Source organism: Littorina saxatilis, linkage group LG17, assembly GCF_037325665.1.
Source record: "Littorina saxatilis isolate snail1 linkage group LG17, US_GU_Lsax_2.0, whole genome shotgun sequence".
NCBI classification, from domain to species: Eukaryota; Metazoa; Mollusca; class Gastropoda; order Littorinimorpha; family Littorinidae; genus Littorina; species Littorina saxatilis.
In genome coordinates this window covers 5,337,801-5,361,575 of record NC_090261.1, presented here as the reverse complement: position 1 = coordinate 5,361,575, position 23,775 = coordinate 5,337,801, and the positions used below count along the sequence as shown (strand labels likewise).

General features: G+C 42.5%; 1 protein-coding gene across 2 annotated transcripts; it reads right to left on the bottom strand.

The window, feature by feature from the left end:
- Window positions 1-10,526: 10,526 nt before the first annotated feature.
- LOC138951771 (fos-related antigen 2-like) lies at window positions 10,527-22,635 on the bottom strand. 2 transcript variants are annotated; one of them, XM_070323319.1, is made up of 4 exons: window positions 22,314-22,635; window positions 19,671-20,021; window positions 17,550-17,657; window positions 10,527-16,874 (listed from the first exon to the last, which is right to left on the bottom strand). In XM_070323319.1, the coding sequence occupies exons 1-4, from the start codon at window positions 22,407-22,409 to the stop codon at window positions 16,299-16,301; spliced, it is 1,131 nt and encodes a 376-aa protein (XP_070179420.1). In that variant the 5' UTR covers window positions 22,410-22,635; the 3' UTR covers window positions 10,527-16,298. The 2 variants fall into 2 exon arrangements, with proteins under 2 accessions (XP_070179420.1, XP_070179421.1); XM_070323320.1 differs by lacking the exon at window positions 22,314-22,635 and adding an exon at window positions 20,982-21,674.
- Window positions 22,636-23,775: the final 1,140 nt, after the last annotated feature.

The following is a 23,775-nucleotide window of genomic DNA, read 5'->3' as shown; positions in this document are numbered from 1 at the left end:
GACATGCATTTTTAATCATTTTATATAGTGGTTGTGATGTACGTACGTATGTTAAACGGGGACAAGTTTACTGTATTCTCATCATTTCTTTCGGTGACACTCCATGCAATCAGAGAATGATGCAAAGAGGCGAAAAAGGCACATCTGACAGTTGCTGTCTTTTAAAATAATGTCTTTGTATTAAAAACCCACGTTTGACCCTTTCGTTTCCATGTTACGCGAAGCATGTACTTTGACTGCTTGTAATGAACCAGTTTAACACATCAAGCTATGCACTAGTTCCTGATTCTATCCCTGCGGGACGGGAAGCGTTTAGAAACAACATTTCTTCAGGAAATCAAGTTCGAAGAAAATAAAAGTACTAATCTTCATGCCGAGAATAGTTTAATTTTCACATAGTAATCAGTTTAGTGTTTTTTTTCGCTTTGTTCACTTTGAATCACATTATGCAGACATTCCTCGCCAGTCGACACATCCAAAATAACCCTTTATCCCTTTTCTTCTGGATTAAGAGATTTGAAAGCACAAGCATTCGGGAGATTTTGAAGTACCGCCCGTCCGTCTGTAAATCTCTAAATTAGTTTCGTCCTAAAATATTCCTTAATTGCTGACACATTCCGGTGAAGGCAAGAAAAGCAAAGTTCATGTCACGCGTAGCTCAAAGGTTTGCAGAGGTTAGCATTATTCCTCAAAGTTATACAAAGCATAAATTCAAAACTCACTTAAATTCTCGCGGCGAATGCTCGATTATAATCCAATCCAAATGTGCAATTACATTCTTTCTGATTTCGTTTTTGTCGACGCAAAAAACCAGGTTCAGCCCGTGCTTTTGCTATTTTATGTTCTAATGCTAAACAAACAAAAGCTAAGTGTATTTCCACAACAAACTTGGTTTGATCACCCTTTGACCTTAAAATGGATGTAAAGCCTTCATAAATGGGTGGGCCTTTATGGATATTGTGTTGTTTTCTTCTTCACTGTTTGTTCTTTTCCTTTCATTATTCATAATAATATGTGACCCTCCACAACGGAATGAGTCGCATGTCACCTTTGCATGATTTTCATATTTTTACATTTTTCTAAAGAGTTTTTTTATGCTCTATCCAGTGGTGAAAACCGTTTTAGAAAAGAGCGAAAACTGTTTGAGTTATAAGACTGTGACTAAGGTGACCCTCACACTGTTACCAGACACTCCCCGGACTTTTATTAAGCCTAGCGCAGAACCGAGCGAGGTGACATGCGACTCATTTCGTGGTGGAGGGTCACAATATTGTTTCTTCCTTTTTAAAGTGAGTTGTTTTTCAGTTTCGAGTCCTGGTTTTTCCTGTTAAAACTTAAACTTTAAACTTTGGCTCTTAAACGTTCAGTGTTTACTTTCAAGTTTTCAGTATGGACCATGCTAAGACGTCACAATTTTTACAATGTTGTCACAAGTTTTTAATAAGGTCTAATTTTTGCCCCATCAGTGCCAATATTGTTTCCTTGGACTGTGATCTTGCAGCATAACCTAGACAATTGAAACAACGAAAGCCGAGAAAACAAACAAAAACCAAATAAGTTAACAACAAAACATCTGGTTTTCATTATTTCTGTTGTCCCCCACAAGTCTGGTTCAGTGTTACGTTGAAGCACAGAACACACTCAGTGCGGCACGGAGTTCCTTAGAGCTTTGGATGAGTTGCCATCGTCCTCCAGTTTGACAATTGGTGTGTCTACGGTGCAAATAAAACGCTAATACAAAATAGTTTATTTCAAGTTATTATACATACACGTGTCTGGTCTGGGTACTAAAACATTGGTCCTCCTCAGGACTAGATTTCCTTGTGATACGTCCCCCACCAAGGGACTTTGCATTGTAAATCTCGGTCCCCCTTGAGGAGGGTCTGATGCTCCCAATAGGCTGTCTGTGAAGGGATACTTTTTTCTCTCTCTCTCTGCTAAGAGATTTTAACAAATCTCGGAAGAAAGTCTCTGCTGACTTTCAATTGTTTCTTTCACAATTTCTGATGTTTTATCTATATATACGACTTGTGTCTGTCTGTGTGTGTGTGTGTCCGCGATGCCAAGCCAAAGTTCTCGGTGGATCTTTTTCAAATTTGGAGACCGTATTCAGCTACACCCCGGACACAACCTCATCGATGAGATATTTCAACACGTGCTCTCAGCGCGCAGCGCTGAACCGATTTTGGTTTTTCTCTGGATCCATTCCCAGTAACTCTTCCTTATCTTCTCCAGTGTTTTCAGCCGCGGTTATCTCCCTTCCTCCGTGCGGTGCGCCGGCAAAGCCGGCGTACACCCGGCATAGCCGGGTCCCCGGCGCAGCCGGGTATTCAGCTCGACTTCTTCCCGGCGCAGCCGTACCCGGCGAAGCGGGTATTCATCTAGTATATATATATATACGACTTGTGTCTGTGTGTGTGTGTGTGTGTGTGTGTGTGTGTGTGTGTGTGTGTGTGTGTGTGTGTGTGTGTGTGTGTGTGTGTGTGTCCGCGATGCACGGCCAAAGTTCTCGGTGGATCTTTTTTAAATTTGGAGACCGTATTCAGCTACACCCCGGACACAACCTCATCGATGAGATATTTCAACACGTGCTCTCAGCGCGCAGCGCTGAACCGATTTTGGTTTTTCTCTGGATCCATTCCCAGTAACTCTTCCTTATCTTCTCCAGTGTTTTCAGCCGCATTTATCTCCCTTCCTCCGTGCGGTGCGCCGGCTTACACCCGGCATAGCCGGGTCCCCGGCGCAGCCGGGTATTCGGCTCGACTTCTTCCCGGCACAGCCGTACCCAGCGAAGCGGGTATTCATCTAGTATATATATATACGACTTGTGTCTGTGTGTGTGTGTGTGTGTGTGTGTGTGTGTGTGTGTGTGTGTGTGTGTGTGTGTGTGTGTGTGTGTGTGCGTTTGAACTGCTCTCATAGTGAGGTCTTAGGTGGTCTTCACACCTACAAACTGAGGTCCTACATAAGTCCTCACACGGTCTGAGGTCTTACAGTAAGTTGACTTTTTTGACGGAAAGAATGTCATAACCATGTTCAAAATGACATTCTTTCCGTCCTCTATAGGCGACGAAATAGGTCAAATTTTGTGCCTTTTTCCCGTTAAGTTGACTTTTTTGACGGAAAGAATGTCAAAACCATGTTCAAAATGAGATTCTTTCCGTCCTCTATAGGCGACGAAATAGGTCAAAGTTTGTGCCTTTTTTAGTGAAAATTCTTCGATGCCGGAGCGGGTACTGCACCCAGTGCCGTTGTAGTGCAAGTGCACTAGAAAGGCACTGCATCCAGTGCCGTTGTAGTGCAAGTGCACTATCCGTGTGTGTATTAGCAAGTCCTCACTATGAGAGCAGTCCAAACATGTGTGTGTGTGTGTGTGTGTGTGTGTGTGTGTGTCCGCGATGCACGCCCAAGGTTCTCGATGGATCTGTTTCAAATTTGGTGGGCATATTCAGGTAGACCCCGGACACAACCTGCTCGATGAGATATTTCAGCACGTGCTCTCAGCGCGCAGCGTTGAACCGATTTTGGTTTTTCTCTGGATCCATTCCCAGTAACTCTTCCTTATCTTCTCCAGTGTTTTCAGCGTTTATCTCCCTTTCTTCGTGTGGCGTCAATCTATATTCCCGTTACTACGTTACTATTTTTATAATGTCACTGCACTGTCCAGAACGCTTTCATTGCACCCCTAAGTTGTCCTTACTGTAAAAGTGAAAAGGTCGAATCAATTTATAGCCACGCGAAAACTACACTGTCATCTATCTCTATATATTGATAGATATAGATATACATATATATACGGCTTCTCTGTGTGTGTGTGTGTGTGTGTGTGTTTGTGTGTGTGTGTGTGTGGGCAACACCTGTGGATTGTAGAGTTCTGTTTGTGATGTGGTCTGGCGGCTTTGGTGTGTTTCTATGTTCAGGCCTTCCTTCGAGAAGCCATAACAGTTATTCTCAATCCCGTTTGAGTGGACTTCGCCTTCAAAGCCAAAGGTGATTGTGGTGTTTCGGCACTCGGTTACATTTGGCGTCGTCGACAGCGATGGGACTCGACATGAAATGTTCAGGCCACTGAATCATTTTCGTGCTGTTCCCATTCCACCTGGGAGGGACCTAAGCTTGGCGGGTCCATGGTTCGGAACTTTGGGGACAAAGTTCATTCAAAGGGGGTCGAGTGTGACAGGGAGACTACCGTCGCCCTTCACAACAGACTCTGCAGAGTTGTTCGCCTTAGAAGTTGTGGGCTTTCCTTGCATGTACCCGTAAGTTGTCCTCACTGTAAAAGTGCAAAGGTCGAATCTATTTATCGAAAAATCCACTGTCATCTATCCCTATATATTTATATATATATATAGATAGATATATACGGCTTCTGTGTGTGTGTGTGTGTGTGTGTGTGTGTGTGTGTGTGTGTGTGTGTGTGTGTGTGTGTGTGTGTGTGTGTGTGTGGAGGCAACACCTGTGGATTGTAGAGTTCTGTTTGTGATGGGGTCTGGCGGCTTTTGTCTGTCTGTATGTTCTGGCATTTGAGAAACCATAACAGATAATATAGGGCTTAGAAATCAGCTCTAAAATTCTCAATCCCGTTTGAGAGGACTTCGCCTTCAAAGGTGATTGTGGTGAACCGCCACGCTGTCTGTCTTTGTCTCGCGATTCACCCCGGCGATGCCGGGTATTCCTCTAGTATTATATATATTTATTTCATTTTAAAAGACAGGTTGATCTAACCAGTACCTATGTTACCAAGTGTACCTTTTAAAGTTTCTTTCTTACAGTAACAAATGCACTGCATTGCTGCAGCTGGTCCCACCACACACACCACACACACACACACGCACGCACGCACGCACGCACGCACGCACATACACACACACACACACACACACACACACCGGCACACACACACACCGGCACACACACACACAAACACAAACACTCTAACACACACACGCACACACACACCACACCACACCACACCACACCACACCACACACACCACACACACATTTGTCACACACCTTATACTGCGTCCCCCCCCCCCCCCTCCTCAATAGTGGGGCTCCTATGTTGCAAAATCATTCAAATCATGCAACAAACACCAAATTAAGCAAATATGAAGAGTTTTATGTGCTTAACAAAACCTGATACAGAGCCATCGCGAAAAATAAAAAAAATGGGTAGTTTTTAAACAATTTTTCAAAATGGCCGCCAGTGTAAACGGTTGGGTATGTTAGGCATATTTCACTTCATGTGATTAACAGCAAATTTGGCGTAAATGGACATTTGCTTTTGCTTAACAAAACCTGATACAGAGCCACCGTGAAAAAATCAAGAAATCAGTAGTTTTTTTACAATTTTCAAAATGGCCGCCAATAAAAAGGGTATTTAGGCATTTTTGATGCTACAAGACATTCTCTTGCAATAGAAACTACAGCAGTCCCTCTCATGAACGGACACCCTTGGGCCATAGCAAAACTGTCCGTACATTGCAGGTGTCCGGTCACGGGAGGGGTGACCACACCACCCCCTCCCCCATACACTTCGGGGCACACAGAGACACACAAACAACAGGATTGAGTCTATGCTAATCACTTCTTGTGGCTACTAAACAATAACAATAAACTCCTAATACTTCTTTAAACTTCGTTCTGTAAAAATGATTTGTAAGAAAAGTGTTGAAAAGAAGAGATAAAATAAATCCTCAAGGCAGTGAACACACTCACCATGCTCTGACATACGAAAGCAGCCACACAAACACAGCACAGAGGAGCGTGTGCAGATGCTTTGCAAGAATAAGCTTGAAAACCAGTTTGAATAAATAGCAGCAGATAGAGCTGCATGTCATAATCAAGTAATTTATTTGTTTCTTGTCTGGCTTTATTGACTGCATGCCGATCATGTGGCATGGCAGTGACTTTTCACTCTTCAGTCGGAAATACACTGTACATAACACAGCTCCCACTCTCCCTCACTAATGCCTACCCCAAGCCGTGACAACTGATGCTTGGAAATTGTGTGGAAGAGTACACCTCTCTATTTCTCTCCAATGCTCTTCCTGCTGACATGCGGTGACACCGGACATCGACACCCCACAGAGTTTAGCCAGCTAACCCTCCACCCCCCCCTGCCTTTCTCTCTCTCACTCCCTCCAGCCATGTACTGTTGGGGGCTGTGGGCAGAGAGACCAGCTGCACTGTTCACTCAGAGCAAAACCAGTTGACTGTGTCGTAACTTTTGACAAAGCAAGACAACTGAAGGGTTCATAGATTAGGCAACCGACTCACTGGTCAAGGCTGAGGGGAAACAAGAGTATCTTGTCAATGAAAGAGGTTACACACAGACACACGATGGGTACACGTGCACTCAAGTTATCAGTGACTGTCATCACACCATTGCGGCTGTGATCTTTGTACCAAGAGCCGGACTGCTCTGTTATCGATTTTGTTGTGGTGAAAGTTTGACGATGGTCTGTCCGTACATTGGAGGTATGACCTGCTTTTGGGACCGAAAATGAGTGTCCGCGTCCACGTTTTGCAGGTGTCCGTTTAAGGGGGGGCAAATATAGAAGGAAAACACTCCGTGCCGAGCAAATGTGTCCGTACATGTCAGGTGTCCGCTCACGCCGGGGGCCGTACATTGCAGGGACTGCTGTAACACAAACACATTTTTAAACAAAACAATACATGTATTGTTGGTGCAGAGAATGATTGGACGGTGTGGGTGGCAGGGTTGAAGAATTTGTGGATTACCTAAACTGTGCAAAAATAAATATATTGCACCAATTTTCATACCAAAACGAAAACATTCATTCCTGTGCTGTTATATTCAATGTATGCTATTGAGGGCACTCAACTTGGCTAACTGGAACACTTTTAAGATAAAAGGTGGCCTTTACATGGGTTATTTGACCGCCGCCCAAATAAGGGTACCCCCAAAATAAAACTGATAAAAATGTAATGTATCAACTCAAAAGTCGACTAAAATTCATAATCGCTGTATTTCGAAAACGTTGTTTGTTCTCATGTGTTTACACAACTAGCACATTCCGGCAAGTGTCTATACTCAAAAGAAACTTTGGCAGTACTTGAAACAACCATCTGTCATATATACATGCGAAGTCAAAAATATGTGGGATGTAAGTCAACAAACCTGTGGCAGTTTTTAAAATATTATTTCGTGAAGATTTGAAAGTGTACTCAAACGGTTGAACTACGCCTCGTGCGTAGACACACATTCCTGAAAGTTTCAACGCAACCCACTTGGTCATTGCTAAAATACATGGATTTTGGTTGACTTGGGTATCCCTCAAATTTGACACATAAACATCTCATCCGTGAGATCGACACATACATCAGTAGGTACAATGGCACAACACTAGAAATATGCAAGATGGCGAAATAAAACAACCTGTTCTGGATGGATAATCAAGTTGACTTTCTCTTCGTATACAACAGTGACCCAGTTGTGCCTCAGGAATTGTCGTCGGCTTTTTAAAAGGTACCCGAAGTTTTTGTCACATCTCTTTGTCACGTCAAGGGTATCCTTATTTTGACGGCGTAAATGATGATGTTAAAAAAAAATGTGCCAGATAGCGAAGATGCGAGCCTTTAATGGCATAGACAGTTTGAATAAAATGACACAGGAATAAAAGTTTGAGTTGGGGTATGAAAATGGGTGCAATAATATTTTTGCACAGTTTAGATGCTGACAGTTTTCACAGGCATGCAAGCACATTTGCAGAGAGCTGTGCTCTGCAGTCCTTCTTAGCAGCATTTGCAGCGTTTTGTTGTACAGTTTTTCTTGCAGGCACACCTCATGAGTTCTCGGCACACGCTGGATACCTCTTGAAAGCTCGTCCAGAATGACTCCCACTTTCCAGCCTTGAACTGCCAGCCCACAGAGTTTGGAAGTCTAATAGGTAGATGGCTCTTCTCAATCTCATGTCCTGCAGCAGCACCTCACTTGTAAGGGGATTATGGTCAATTTGGCAGCTCTTTTTACTGAAGAGGTACCGTCTTGCACTGTTTACACCCAGTACGTTGCTGGTTTTGTCCTACAAATGTACACCAAAAAGCTCTTGTGCTGCCCTGTCAGTGGTACTCAGCTTACAAAGAGGAGCAGACAACCTGAAGAAAGTTTGAGTGACGTCTTCAAATGCTTGCCATACTTCCCAAGCCTTCTGATTCCCCAATACCATTGAAGAACGACATAGTGTCACAGCCTGTAAGGCTATGCAAAATGGGCAGACAGGGTGACTTCTCTTGGCCAATGGCTTTGGCAATGTGGCGATACACTTCACGAGCAGAAAAAAACGCAACACAGCTGGAATGAGAAGCAGACTGTCTGGCCTCCTCTACATCCATGGTGCAGGAAATCAGCCTGTGGTACCCTTCACACAAAAGATGAAAAGTGACATTTTTATTTGAATGTATTTGAATAATGTTTACTATCTCAGAGAGTCGGTCAAAGCCGGGTTAGCAAGTCTTCACACAACAGACCAAAATGAAAGAAAATTGTATTTCATGAATTCGTATAATTCTTACTGTTTCAGGTTAAAAAACAAACAAACACAGTTTCCAGTGACCCAACTGATTCTGGAATCTTTCTGACCGCTACATTTATTCGCTTCAAACAGTCGCTAACAGAATGTTGACCATAGTGAGGGTTCGTACGTTAAACCCATCAAATTCACAGAGGTCGCTTACAAATGATGTGCAAACATGTTCCAATTAATACAAATAAAAAAATCTTACTGTTAAGATGTATTAGGTAACAAACCTTGATGCAGTAGTACTAGTGAAATCGGCTCCCTTCTGTGGCACCGGAATAAATGCAGAACGCTTGTTCCCAGGAACCGGCATGTGGTGTAACTCTTGTATATATCCTGTAAAAATAAAATTCACACCAATGCACGGTCAACTTAAAATAAGCAAAAGGATGAGAAACAAGCAACAAACCAAAATTGTAAAACTCAAAGAGCGGTACCTCTTCATTTTTCAAAACCACTTATCTCATTTGATTAGCATACACTGTATGCTTTTGTCTGTTACCTACCGTCTTTGAAAGAACACTGTAAAGACATGGGGAGTGGAGTGTTTTTATCTGCAGCTGGTCATCCTACTATCTGGCCTACCCTCACTCAGTTTTTGACTCTACCCCTCCCCACCTTATCCTTAACGTAGGCAGGACTAATCATTTATCATACCATGAACAATCTCTTTCTCCTCGCCTTTTATTCAAAGTTCGTTTAATCTGTTTAAAATCACCAGCGTGGCGATCATGATTTCCTTACTTGTAATCAACACGACAACAGATAGATCTAGATCTATCAGCATCACAATCCAGCTGATGAGCTATTGCAAGATTACTCTGCACTTCAGCGCTTCACCCGATGAATAACAGACCCCAGGGGAGAATTAAACAGTAAAATGATGTGACATTGGTGAATGGATGCGTATTCTTGAAAACTTACCTTCAGAAACGTTGTTTTCGCTCAAATCAAAACACGCAATGTTGCGGAGGCCGCCATCTTGAATTTTCATGCTGCGGATATATAAAATTCTAAAAACGATCAAATTAAATACCAGAATACAAAAATACCATTAAGAGTATTTATGTCATGCATGTGTTATCAGCAGACAACTTCTGGTGCATGGTAAACCATTGAATTTTACATTTGCTGAGTTGGGAATATTTACTGCTGAGCGCTTTTGGTACGAATTTCGTCTGCTGTAAATGCAGCCTTTTATTCCCTATCAAAGACAAAAAAAACGATTTCTGAAGTGGCTCTGTATCTGAAATCCCTTAAATAATTATAAGGAACAATACCACAAAGTATGATGTTTGTTGCAAGATGTGAATGATTTATGAGTGCGTCTGCAACATACGAGCCCCACTACAAGTATTAAGTTTGGTAACAAAAGTAACGTCACAGTCAATTTCACTTTCAGTCTGACTTGATTCCTAGAAATCGCTTGCCACTAGTGCGATTTCGATCGGCTTTGAAGGACGCACAAAGCATCAATACAGTTCTGTGAAAGTAAAGAACGTAAGGCAGTGTGTGTTCAGCACAGAATCGTATGCGTGAGAACTTGCTGTGTGTAGAGTTAGGCCGTGCTGTTATCGCAAGTTTCCGGTATCTGTGGTTTGTTCCGGTACTTTTCCTGGTCCGTTTCCGGTCACGGTTATCTCGCCTTTAAAGCTGTGTGGCATGTACTTCTGTTCCGTGCTTTGAGCGTGTATAGTATCAATAGTTGCCGTTCCTTGTGAGTGTGATATTCACACTGTGTTGTTCAACGTGAGGAGATAGTGTGTGTGTGTGTGTGTGTGTGTGTGTGTGTGTGTGTGTGTGTGTGTGTATGTGAGAGTGTGTGTCTGTGTCACAGTGTGCGTGTGTGTGTGAGAGAGACTCGGAGAGAGAGAGAGAGAGAGAGAGAGAGAGAGAGAGAGAGAGAGAGAGAGAGAGAGAGAGAGAGAGAGAGAGAAAGAGAGAGCAGTCATTTCCAACAAACAAACAGCAACATGAAGTGGACAGTTCAAGCAGCATCGTAACATTTATTTCAAATTCAAAATTGTAAAAAGTGTTTAAAAAAATGTATAAGCCCTTCAAAAGACGACAAAGTCATCTGGAACTAAACTAAACACGAGCATATCATAAGCAGCAAGCCAACTAGAAGTGGATGTACGAAACCTGGAAGGAAAATATATAGCCCATATTAAATTTCTACATTCATTGTCGCAATCATAAACAGCAACGAAAATATTTTTTGTAGACTAACAGCACCAGTTTTACAAACAGACGATGATTCGACAAATCAGCCAGTAAAAAGAAAAATATGGAATACATAATTATATCCATCTTACATTAGGTGAAGAACACTAATAAGTTAAATCTGAAACGATTATGACAGAATAACAATACTGACCAATGAATCTAAGAACACCGTGCAGAAATACATTTTAAAAAGTCATGTTTTCATAGCGGATAAGTGACAGTACTACTTAAAGTATGGCGGATGATATATGACAGAGACACATAAATTAATTCACTGTCATTGCCTCACCTTCAAAAAACCAGCCCAGAGTGTTGAATTAGCAATTGACAAAACCAATTACTGTATGTCATCAGACCGCGTTAAAGCTTTTTAAAAAAGATTAATTAATTGCACTAACCAGCCGGCACACATGTTGAGGCTTTATTAAGACAAAGCAGATAGACACTGCAAAGCTATGATTTGCCGTATTATATATGACACTTAACATTAATTTTGTTCATTTACGTCACACCAGCATGGAAAGAGAGCAGCAGGAAAGTAAGACTAATTTTTCTTTTCAACAATGAAGAGAGAGTAAGGGAGGGAGAGACTCTGATCTCAGAGGGAGGGGCTCTGAGAGAGAGAGAGAGAGAGAGAGAGAGAGAGAGAGAGAGAGAGAGAGAGAGAGAGAGAGAGAGAGGGAGAGAGAGAGACAGAGAGACAGAGAGAGGGGGGGGGATGATATGGCAATTGCACTCAGTGTGGATATCGATGGAACAATGTTATTTTGCATAATGTGGATGGAGGAAGTTGCAGAATTGAGGTCGGGCATCGGCATAAAAAGGGAAATGGATGGGCGGGGTGTTGGGGTGTGATGAGTTTGTTGCACATGAAGTGACACAATATTTGATGAAGTATTTTCACACACAAAATGCAGAAACGAGTCCAATAAACAGGTTTACATCTTGGTAAAAGATTGCATAAAAGGTAGCCGACTGGAAACCTGTTCCAAGACGTCACTTGGAGGTCAGTGTATCTTTAAATTCAGGTGTACAGAGCGGCGGCGACATTGAGGTCAGTGTTTCTAATCAGTACGTGAACTTGAACCTACACAGTTATCGTCGTATCTTTTAGTGCACCAATAAAAGTCAAAATGACTTACCAAGCAAATCTCGCTTGAGCTTGATATTATCTCGAAAGTGCAAGTTCACGTTCATGTCCCGATTTGAAATTCTCTGCTCTATTCATCTTGATGTTGGTTTAGCATCCTGTTTGTAAAACCGACAAAGCTGGCGGTTAAGCTGGGCAGAAATACTGAAAAGTCAAGCCATGACGGCATGTTGGACATAGGATGCTGACAGTAACATACATACACACATGATTACGACTGAACCCATGGCGCCTTTGGCCAAAAGACAGCAGTTCTTAAAAAAAATATTTAAAAAACCCACCTCAAAACATAACTATCATTATCAATAACAGTTCGAGTATTTGTTGTGTCCACGTCTCAAGACATAGCCGTAACCAGGTGATTGGCTATTGTAATATAACCTTCTTGAAAATAAGAACATAACACAATAATCGACAACATTATTATGTCTTACAGTGAAACATTCACACCTCCAGAAGATTGTACAAATGCATGTTATCATAAACAAGCTTGAATACACGTGAAGACGTTCTTAGCCTGAGACATAAACACTTCAAAAAAGGAGTTTTCTGAGTAGAAAAATGTCCAGTAGAGCACTACAAGTTCAGCTGATGGCAGTATGTTTAAGTTACCTATCTTAATTTATGTTCACATAATTATCTGATGACTGAACTAAAAATCATTAACATATTTAGATAAGGATGTTATTTTGCTAACAACTGTAAGTAATGAATGGAAATCAGGAGACATGTATGGGAATTTGACCATGAACCCAAGCGAGCTTTTGAGCATGTAAAATAGCATGGAACATAACACGTAGGAGAAATAATGTCACATGTCTCAGCTGTGCACACAGCCCCATGCATAGAATTTGGCAGCCACGAGGAACAGAAATAATGCAATAGTATTGTCAGAAAATATCTTGTGCATTATCCAAAAAATGATTTTTCCAAAAATGTTGAGATACTCTGGTAGTTGATTATTGCATTACTTCTTAGCGGAATTTGAAATGAGTTAATCATCAAATTAAAGTAGTGTTATTGGAAGTATCTTGTCTGAACAAACTGCTTTCTTTACCAACAGTGTTTTCATGAAATCCTGACTGAAGAACTTTTGCATCAAAACATAATATATATCTATCTTTATGCTGTTCTGAGAAAAATATAATGGCATGCCAAAACTGACACACTAGCTTTGTTGCTACATGTAGTTTCTTTGTACAATGTATATTTACATCATTCAGTACTTACGTAATAATTATCAGTATGACAACATTTAACACAACAGTTTGTTTTTTTGATCATATTTGTGTGATACTCTTCTGCTCTGTGTCACAGAATGTTGTGGTATTTTACATTTCTGTCTTCTGCAGGTCATGTGAATCAGTCATTGATTTATGCAGACATTATATTATAATTATGTCCTGGAAAAAATGACACTGCTACTATCACCCATATAAATATAAATGGTCCAGGACCATTTATCCTGGACCGCCAACTAGCTCTCTCTCCGCTATTTCTCTCTATTACGAGGTAGCGGCCTCTCGCATTTAGGAACCTACGCTTACATGGCCTTTCAGAAATCAGGGGGATGTCATATCCGGTGTCGATTGTAAACATGGACGAAGTTCCCGAGGTAAGTTCTGAAAATGCTAAAATAAACTCAGCTAAAGTACATATGGAACATGTTTTTCGATGAGTTTTGTTAAGTTTAGTTTGGAGTTTTGGAAAATCCAGTTCATTGTCACCTACCATTGTCACAAATAACTGGAGCGTGCTTTCTTTTCACTGTCTTCGAATAGCTGGCCTTTCAAACCGGACGCTAAGCGCCCCTGAAAGTCGACCGTCGTAACCTCGAAGGGTCACGTGACGAGTTGGCGGTCCAGGTTATTTGGTCTAGATGTATCAGCGTAGGTAAATTACGGGTTTGAAACATGATTTAACAATGACATACTAAAAACGACATCCAAGGCAGTTAAGTAGATACTATTTTAATCAGAAGAAATCCTGAGGCAGACATTGCAAGGCTTGTACGGTGTTTTAAAAATGTGTAATAGAGGAAGATCTGTGTATTTTTTCAAGTCACTCAGACAGGTTTCAATAAAACCAAGAGACTATTAACTAAGAGTGCTACACATCTACTCAGCATGCTTATAAAACTATTTAAATGATCATCTTGTCCACGTCATCTAAGAAGACCGAATTCAAGACAATGTCTACATTGTGAAAATCATCAAACATTCGCACATGAATATCAGCAACGGTCTGACTAGGTAGCACATTTCAGACACAACAGGCAGCCTGCTTTAGACTTAAACCACTTACTTTTTTTTGCAACTTATTTTGGCAAATGAAGCGGAAAATCTTGTTCTGTAAATTATGGTTTTGTGGTGTGCAGTGTTCACCTAGAATTGTATCTATCTTCATGAATAGTGAATTTTCATCTTTCGTGTAAATGTATTTTCATTGTTGGGTGTACATTTTTGTGCATGTATTTGTGAAACTGTAAAGAGTGCAAGTTTTTAGCTTTAAAATTTAAGACTTTCTGGCAGTGACCGTATTGAAAGGAAATGCTTCAGTGGTGAAAATGTACCACTTAGTGAGAAACCATTGTCTGTAGAACTTAAGTTACAACATGTGATTATTTTGTTTTAGATGTCTGGTATACGTACTTGAGTGCTACCATACGGCATTGAAGATTGCTTTGACTGTTTGCTGATTTCGGCATGGTATAGCTTTAAAACTCATAATTTAATCCACACAAGACAATAAACAAACACCAAAACAGACATATGAATACTCAGTTTAAGATTAAATTTATTTTAAAAAGTTGTAGATAAGGTCTGGAAGCATTGAATTTAAAAAGGTTTTACAAAACAGTACAAAAAGACTGAAGATGTATCATCAAAAACATCAGCGTTTCATAGCAAGGCAATAAAAGTGTCAAAAGTTCCCAGCAATACAAGACACAAATAAATAAAGACAATACCTACAGAACATGTGTTCAAACTACAAAACATCTACACGACATTCACACAATATCTAATATTACAACATTCACGAGTCTCATTTACAAAATATGCACACAGTAGCATTCCTTCTTTCCAAAATATGTCTGCCAGATTTTCAAATCTACAATGTGTTGCTCAACACCTTCTCAGTGCTTAAATTGATTTGAAACTTTAAAACATTACCAATACCATCTGATGCTTAATGCAGATTGTACATCCTGAACACAAAATATTTGACTAGACATGCACTTCAAAGTCGTCATAGTTTAAATGTGCATGTTGACATTACAAGGCATTAGCGAAGACATGTTCAAAACTATAATGTTGCATAATTCAGTGTAACAAAGCATGAAGTGTAGAACTATTAAAAGCACAGAAGCAGGCTCGTAAAGCAAGATTTGTATTGATAAAATGCTCATGTAACTCATCAGTACTATCTCAACACATAAGATATTGACAGTGTATAGTCTGGATATTTCTTTTTATGTCTGGCTTAAGTATTTCAGTACACATTAAACGAGTTAAGTAACAGTCGCAAAGATTTATAATGTTGACTAGAATAGAACCACACTTTTTCTTTCGCTAAAAGGAATGCATGTTGATACTTTTTATGAAAACATTGGTAATAAAATACAAAAAAAATAGCAGGTTACTTAGTGTGGACTGACAAGTTTGTTGCACTTTCCCTGCAATTTGTATTTCTTATAGACGTGTTTCCAAAGCTAATATCTTCTTTCTTTTTTAAACTGTCAGAAAGGTCTAGGAGGTCAAGCAGAGCTGGCATACATTTATTCATCGATGTTATTCTCAAGCAGTGTCACCACACTTCAAATACAAAATCGAGTACAATACTGTGCTGCAGGGTTGTTGTCTGAAGGCAAGTCATCTTTATACGTTAATCTCAAAGGCGTCATCTCTCTTCTCCTGAGGCAGAAAGGTATGGAGTTGTCAGGTGTTTGTCTGGTTGGATTGGAAACAGTTTTGTGGCAAACTTGACAGTTGGTACCCGAAGTTATTTCTCCATAGAAAGTCAACCAGAATATCATAGCTTAGTGATGAAGTGTTAATGTCAGTTCTGAACGGAACCAGCTTCACAGCCTGATGATGTTACAGCATTATTCTTCTGTAAGAAAAGATAAGCTGGCGTTTCTAACTCAGTCCATCAGATCCATTTCTTAATTAGTAGGCTTTGTCTTGTTTCAAATGTACGTCCACCAAATTCAGATCCAGATTCTCCACAGAGGGAAAGAAGAGTGCAGCGTCGAGCACCTCCATCCTGATATAATGCCGAGTGTTCGAGCTTGGGCTGTGGATTACAAGGAGACGAGGGTGGGGAGCTTGGGCTGTGGATTACAAGGAGACGAGGGTGGGGAGCTTGGGCTGTGGATTACAAGGAGACGAGGGTGGGGGAACTGACCGCTTCTGATCCACTCTCACTCTCATTCCTGTGCACCTGGCTGGCACACGACACGCCGGGTCCGGAAGCCAGAGGGGTCAGGCCAGTGGAGCCCAGCCCCGGGGGGCCTGTAGCGAGGGGGGTCATGCCGGTGGACCCCAGAGGGGTGAGCCCCGGGGATCCGTCCACCAAGCCGTCAAGCCCTGTGTAGGTGAAGAGGCCAGCGGAGGGCGTGGTCAGTGAGATGCCGGTGGAGGCGCAGGACACCGCCACAGGCAGCTCAGCGTGTCTGCCGCGCTCCTGCAGAGCCAGACTGCTGGGACGGGACGACACGGAGGCCGTGGAGGTGCAGGAGGCGGAGGTGTAGGCCGGGCGTGAAGAGCTGCAGGCACGTGCAGCGTTCATGCTGGCGTCAAGTGGTTCAGCCTTGACCTTGAAGCCGTGGGAGTCAACTTTACACAGCGGCACGTGCGCCTGCAGCAGGAACTCCAGCTGGTCTTTCTCGTGCTGCAGTGACTGGATCTCTGTCTCCAGGATGCCTCTCTCTTCTTCAAGCTTCTCTGTCTCCTGCAAAACACAATGAAAGTGGCCTTAGAATAAGAGCAAAGTCCAGGATTGTTTCACCACCGCTTAAACATGACAGGACCAGGAGCTTCACAACATATCAGCAGTGACACATGTGATATTATCTCTTCACAACTTGAATTCAGCTTCATTTTCAACACGCCTTTTAACACTAGTTTACAATGTGATACACAGCGTTCCCACTTGAGAGTGATTAATGCCTGAAGGCAGGGAGGACACGTGTAAATATTGAAGAAAAACACAAAGTTGAGATAACATAAAGCTGAATCCCCCCGCCCATCCTCATGTACAAAGCTCTTTAACTTTTCCTAATCAAGTGATGTAGAGAAGCAACTAAGTTTAGTTTAAGCGTTCAATTTATACAACACTCAGACACATGAGTCAGGATACAATTAATCTGCGTAACATGTGCATCTTGAAAACCGATAGAATTTAGAATGCCTCTAATTCTTAACATTTGTTTTATCCTGAGTCAGGCTTTTTGGTTTTATTTTCTTCTTGTCGGGTATAACTCCAACCCCCCCCCCCCTCCCCCCCTAACTTCACCCCCTCCCCTCCCGAGAGAAAAACACGGATTTTTTTTTTATCAGTCAGCATGCATACATTTATAAATTTAACCATGATTTCAATAATGTGAATTAGGAGAGGGATGCTTACCTCCACAAGAGTGTTGGTGTGGTCCACCCGCCTCTGTCTGCATTTAGCGGCTGCCAGTTTGTTGCGCTCTCTCCTCACACTTCTTCTCGCGTCTTCCTCTGGCGACAGCTGAAAGCAGACAAAACCAACACTTATAGACCATTGCACACTTAAACTGTAATAATAGTCAGCAAAAATAAATCAAGATGGAAAAAATGAAGGAGAAACCAGAATTTAAAGGGCGATTTCTGACAAGGGACACCGTCAGAGTGCTCCGCTTTCGTCTTGACATTTGGGGTTGTTTTGCGGCACAGCTTTAATTCGACCCACGAATAACGCACCACTGTGATATTTTGGTCAAACAATGTGCTTGCGTGCTCTCTGATCCAGAAATACATCGCTAAGGCGTTTCAGTGAATGAATGGGTTGGACATTTGCGAGGGCAAGAAGTATTTTTAGTCTGAAATGATAATCGGAAGCGTCATCATTTATTAGTTTGATCTTTGGTAATTGGACTGGTAATTACGCGAGCGAGGAAAAAAGGAGCTATTGACATTTCACGTGGTCTCAAATGAGCTTTAGTCTGACGCTTTGGCAGCCCTTTCTTTCTTCAGCCGCTCATTAGGTTTGACGTGGATTGCTGAAGGCAGATATTTTTTTCCTCGACGACGTCTGACAGAAACAGAAACTTCGCTTTGGGCGATTTTCTTTGTGCTCACACGAAATGTTACCTCGTCCTATTTTGGACGCCAGACGTTTCGAAAGAAATTTGTATCATTCTTAGGCGGTTGTACCGAATAGAGGAGGTGAATTTTGATTATCATATCAAGATATTTCACACCCCATGTACCGGCAGTGACTGCAGACGTTATAACGCTCCGATAAAGTCCTGATTAAAAAAAAAACGTCTGCAGAACTTTTGTCCAAATCCCTCTTCACTCATCATTTATTCCTTTAGTAATTCGTTTAAAAAAATGGCACTGAGTCGTCATCATAGATTCATTGTGATACTTTCAGGCTTTTGGGCAGACCAGACGGCAGTTAAGTCAATAAGCACGGACCGTTTACTCTGAGGCTGGGCGAACCGTTGGTGGGAAGGAGTAGGATTAACTTGGAAATAAGATTTAACTGACCACTAACTCAGTTACTGTGACTAAAACTAAAGGTAGAGACTAACGTGACTAAAAGTAAAACCGAGAAGACAGGGAATGCTCTTGATGCATTTTTTTTTTTTTTGGGGGGGGGGGGGTGGGGGTGCGATACGGCTGTTGGGTTTTACACCATACTTCGACAAACTTCGACAGACCACGCTAACAGTTGCAGCAAGTGACTTGAAATGCGACAAGCTTTTTAGGGTCTACGATAGTCAAGTGATCTTTGCCCAGCTCTGGTCTGGTTTTCTGTGTTTTCCTCGAGTGGGTGAGCTTTCTTACTTCATCCATGTGACCATCAGCATTCATAGCACCGCACGTGGGCACGCGCCAGATTAATTTTAGCGATGATGTGATAGCAATGTGTATGACACAAGATTCGATTTTTATCTCACAGCAGCGGAGTTGTGCTGGACCTACGATGTTTGATACTGATAGAATAATAATTCGGATACGATCTATCTGTGTTGTGTTGGGCTTTCTTTCAACACAAGTCGAGTTTCGTCGAGATTCTGGCGCGTCTTTGTGAAACAAGTCTTCTCTTTGATTTTTAAACTGCGCATTTACGCTTCTCTTGTGGAACTCTCGGCATTGCTCTGATAGTAGTAATGCCACGTTGTTAGACTTAGTAAATTACTAAATCTGGCAATAGAGGGTAACGGGGGGAAGCTGGAGAGAGGAATGGAACTTCAATTGTTTTAAAAATAAAAGAGGAGACCTAGATGCAGAGAGAGAGAGAGAGAGAGAGAGAGAGAGAGAGAGAGAGAGAGAGAGATAGAGGGGGGAGGAGGTAGTGAGAGAGAGAGAGAGAGAGAGAGAGAGAGGGAGAGGTAGAGAGAGAGAGGTGGGGGGAGGTAGTGAGAGAGACACACACAGAGGGAGAGAGAGGTGGAGGGAGACAGACAGACAGACAGACAGACAGAAAGAGAATAACAACATCGTATAGCCTCTCACACACACAACAAAAGTGCCACAAGTCAAAACGACTCACCTTTTCATTACGACTTCTCCTCGTGTACTTTCTCTGCGGGGCGGACGACTGGCCAGCATCCCCGGCCATGACCAGCACTCCATTCGGTCCCTTCCCCATCTTGGCCACGGGTTCCCAGTAGTCCGAATTGTCCGAACAGAAGGAATCTTGACTCTGCTCGGCGCTGGACGGGCCCACCACGGGCGGGACGAAGCCGCTCTGGGTGTGGGGCTCACAGCCCCCGTTGCGCCCGGAGCCGTCGTGGGGCACTGACTGCAGCTCGATGAACGTCTGCTCCAGGCTGGCCAGGGTGGTGGGGGTCAGGGTGGGGGTCTGGCCGGTACCCGACGTCAGGAAGTTAGGAACGGGGTACTGAAAACACAAGGAGGGAATTCATGAGTAATGACGTTTATGAAACTGAAACTGTTTTTTAAAAGTTCAATGATGGAGGCTAGGCCGAGGGAAACAGACAAGTAGTGTTTTACTTTACACCGAAACAAGAAGACAACTCTTGACTTCGAAATAATTCGGTATTGAAAACTCCATTGTAGGCCGTAAGTGATTTCTTGTAAAGAAGCAGTGCATTTTCCTCTGCCTGACTGTCTGTTGAAGTGCAGGGGAGTTAAACCAGTTAAACTTATACCAAAGAGCAAACCAAACTGCAATTATTTGCAAACTTCAAATAGAAAAGCATGTTGCGAAATATTTACGTGCGAAGTGCAGGTCATGACTAAAACTGATTTAATTCATTCGATACCAATTACAAAATTCCGCCTTTGGTTTTGAAGTGGGGTTCAAAGTTTGCTTGTGTGGGGAAAAACGAAATACGAGAAGATCCACAGAGTTACAACGCAGATAAAGTGATAGCCAAGCCTGTTTGGCTGCAGTTTTCAAGCTTTGTCTAGAATAATTGACCCTCTCCGACAACTGTTTCATTTCATTGCTCGTGAGGCAAAACCACCTGTGCACGCGCCGTACAGTTATTCATTGCCCGTGTACTGACAACAGATTGCAGAAAACATTACAAATTATTGGCACAGTTTCAAGTATTCACTGGTAATTACAAGCATTCAACAATAGCGATGCTTTTTTAAATAGCTCTAATTCTGAACGGTTGCATGAGTTTGGGAAGAGCAGAACATTATTTTAAATAAATGTGTGTCAATGCCCTGCAAATCTATTTTCGTTTTGGTCAAGCGAAAACACATTAAAACACGTGCAAGTCTCGTGCTCTTTCTCTCAGGAAGACAGACAGTTTTAACTTGCATCAAAAGGTTTTTTAAAAAAATCGAAGATATGCAAATGAACAAAGGCATTTGTCCAATCACTGACCGGTGGGTATTGCTGCGCGTACTGAGGGGTGTAATACTCGGGGTACATGTTGTACTGGTGGTGATAACTATAATCCATCATGGTTCCAGTTCTTTGGGATAACGCGTCACAAACTGTGGAGAATGAGGTGTCTCAAAAGAAACGACTTTCTGTCGTAACAGTCTGGTTCATAACAACTTGTTGGATCGATTTTGTCCAGACGTCGGCGGCTGGGTGTTGCTGTGCAGAATACTCCAAGAAAACCACGGCAGGAAAAACGGTCTGAAATCTTTTTTTCTGTTGATTTGTTATCTCTTTTTCACATAGTTCGAACTACTGGTTTTTGACAGAAAATTGCTAAAAATCATAAATTCATTCGTATTTCAAATATTGATTTTTTTTTCAAAGTTGTGAAATTCAATTAAAAGTTTAGAAACTGCTGTGAAACTTTCTCCTGGTAAGAAATTGTCGAGAATAATTCCAGTCGCGCACTGTCACTCGCTGTAATGCACTCTAGTTCCAGAAAGTTGCGAACTTGTATGCACGAAACCGAGAACCACTTGCCGGCACGACACTGTTGATCGATCCAGACAACAGTCGCAACACTGACAATGTCCAAAAAGAAGGAACAAATAGAACAAATGGGAAGACTTGGTATCCAGTAACAAGTGTCCTCTCGCTTGCACAGTTCGCACGCAAGTGTCGTGCGAGCGGTGACAACCTGCGCTTCTATATGCAGTAAGTATTACATCCCTCTCACCAAATGTGGAAGACTGAGGGAAGGGGGCGAGGAGAGAAGGAGGGGTGACATTTCGGGGCCCCGACAAAAAGTTGACCTCGAGCGATCCACGCGCTTTCAGAGAGTGTGTCACCAGCAGCCAATCAAACAGCCGCACGAGAAGAGCCCGTTTCAGCAATGGAGGCCGTTTTGCATAGAGCTCTACCGCCAACCGGCGAACCGGCCGACTCGGCTAGACGTGACTGACTACACATTGTGACTATCACAAACTTGGGGGGACGTAAAATCATTACAGGAGGGGGTTGTCGAGGGTGGATGGAGACTTTAACGAGGGGTTTTAGAAAGACAGACTGGCTGCCAGAGATTGTAGTACACGAGGCTTTACACAACTATACAGAACAAGCTCAAACTTTGCTGTGGCTTTACGGGACAAAGGACTGGCTACAGTACACGCCGCCCCTATCACTCAATGAAACTGCCGCGGCCGACGCCACGATTTCGATTGCGACGATCGTCTACTTCTACTCAATGTCCTCACTTTACCGAACCGTTTCATCGATAAATTTACACTACATTTCAAGAAACACATGTTTTTAAAGAATCAAAACACTTACCGCGCTAGTAGTAGTTGGATCTCCGCTCGCCATGGTGGATAGAATGTTGGCCACGTATTTGGAGTCAGCGTAGGTCGTCTCCTGGCTAGGGAACATGCTTCGACAGGGGTTACAACTCGTAGTAAATCTCGCCACTACAATGGCTTCAGCAGCGGTGAGCGGCGCTGGATGTATCAATAGGCAATGGTGATCACTGCGCGTGTGTGTCTCTGGGTTTCTATCTCACGGCACACTGCTTTCTGCCAGAACCGAGCCTGGAATTTCAGGAGATTCTCTCGATGAGTCAGCGTGCGAACGTCTGAGGGAATACCTCCCTTTACTTTGCTGATATATACGCTGTGAGTCAGTGTGAATCACCGCTCTATTCTTAGATCCATTACCTCACCTCGCCTGAACGGGAGGGAACCACGTGACCCCGGGATCGCCTTATTTGGGAGAAGGCTGACGTCACGCATACATCGTATTGGTCGCGAGGCAGCTTGCGTTGACCTCATTCTGGCTACTTTCCAGGTCACACTAGCTTGTTTTCTCATCGGAAACCTGGAAAAACCAGCAAAATCAATCGCCAAGGACTCTGAACTGGTGACTAAACTGTCGCTACAAGAAAATTGTAAGATGTTCGAGAGTTGTTCCATGTTTTCTATGCCGCGAAGAGGCTCAATTTTAAGGAAATCGCATCGAATTCTTCAGCTATTTCACTGTAATGCGATGTAGAGGCGCTTGCAAGGTTGTGTAGATTGCGATTATTCGGGCAAAGTCATAAGCTCGATTTAAAAACGGTTGTTTCAGAACAACAAATAAGAAAAAAGGAACACGATTTTTTTAATCGTGACATCCTGTGTCGTCTTGTGACGGTCTGTATAAAGGGAAACTCTTAAATTCGCTTCGTCATAACGGCCTAGCACCCCCCGCGCGAACCTCAAATTAGCATATCGGATGGGTCGCGGGGTTGTTTACCATAGCGTAAAATGTACACGCGCTGGCTGCCTGGCTGGCTCGCGCGCCGAGTTAAAAATAGATAGGGTCAAGCAGGTCACACGAAAATGTTTTGAAGTTGCGAACAACAACAACAATTGAACGAAATCGGTGGGTCTGCTATTCCTGATAATACTCTGGTGCCTGAATGAGGGAGATAGTGGGCGGAAACGACTCGAGTAGTAACTAATGTGTATACTTTCAGCTTATTATTAGACGAACTTTACGAACTTGCAACGTGTTCAGTTCTGGGACTTTTTGGCTGAGAGTGCCAGACTTCAAGTTCAGTGACAGAAATAATCGTTTCAGCCATGCCCGCTGTGCACTTATCACTTCCCCGTTTGCTGATTTTTTCCTCAGGCTCAGTTTCGCAATTTCGGTGGAATCGTGATATCCGCATATCGTAGACCCACGTCTCAGTTATAGTATTAAACATCAGTCATGATGCTTTACTACTTTCTGTCGCAGACAGACATAGGCAGACACT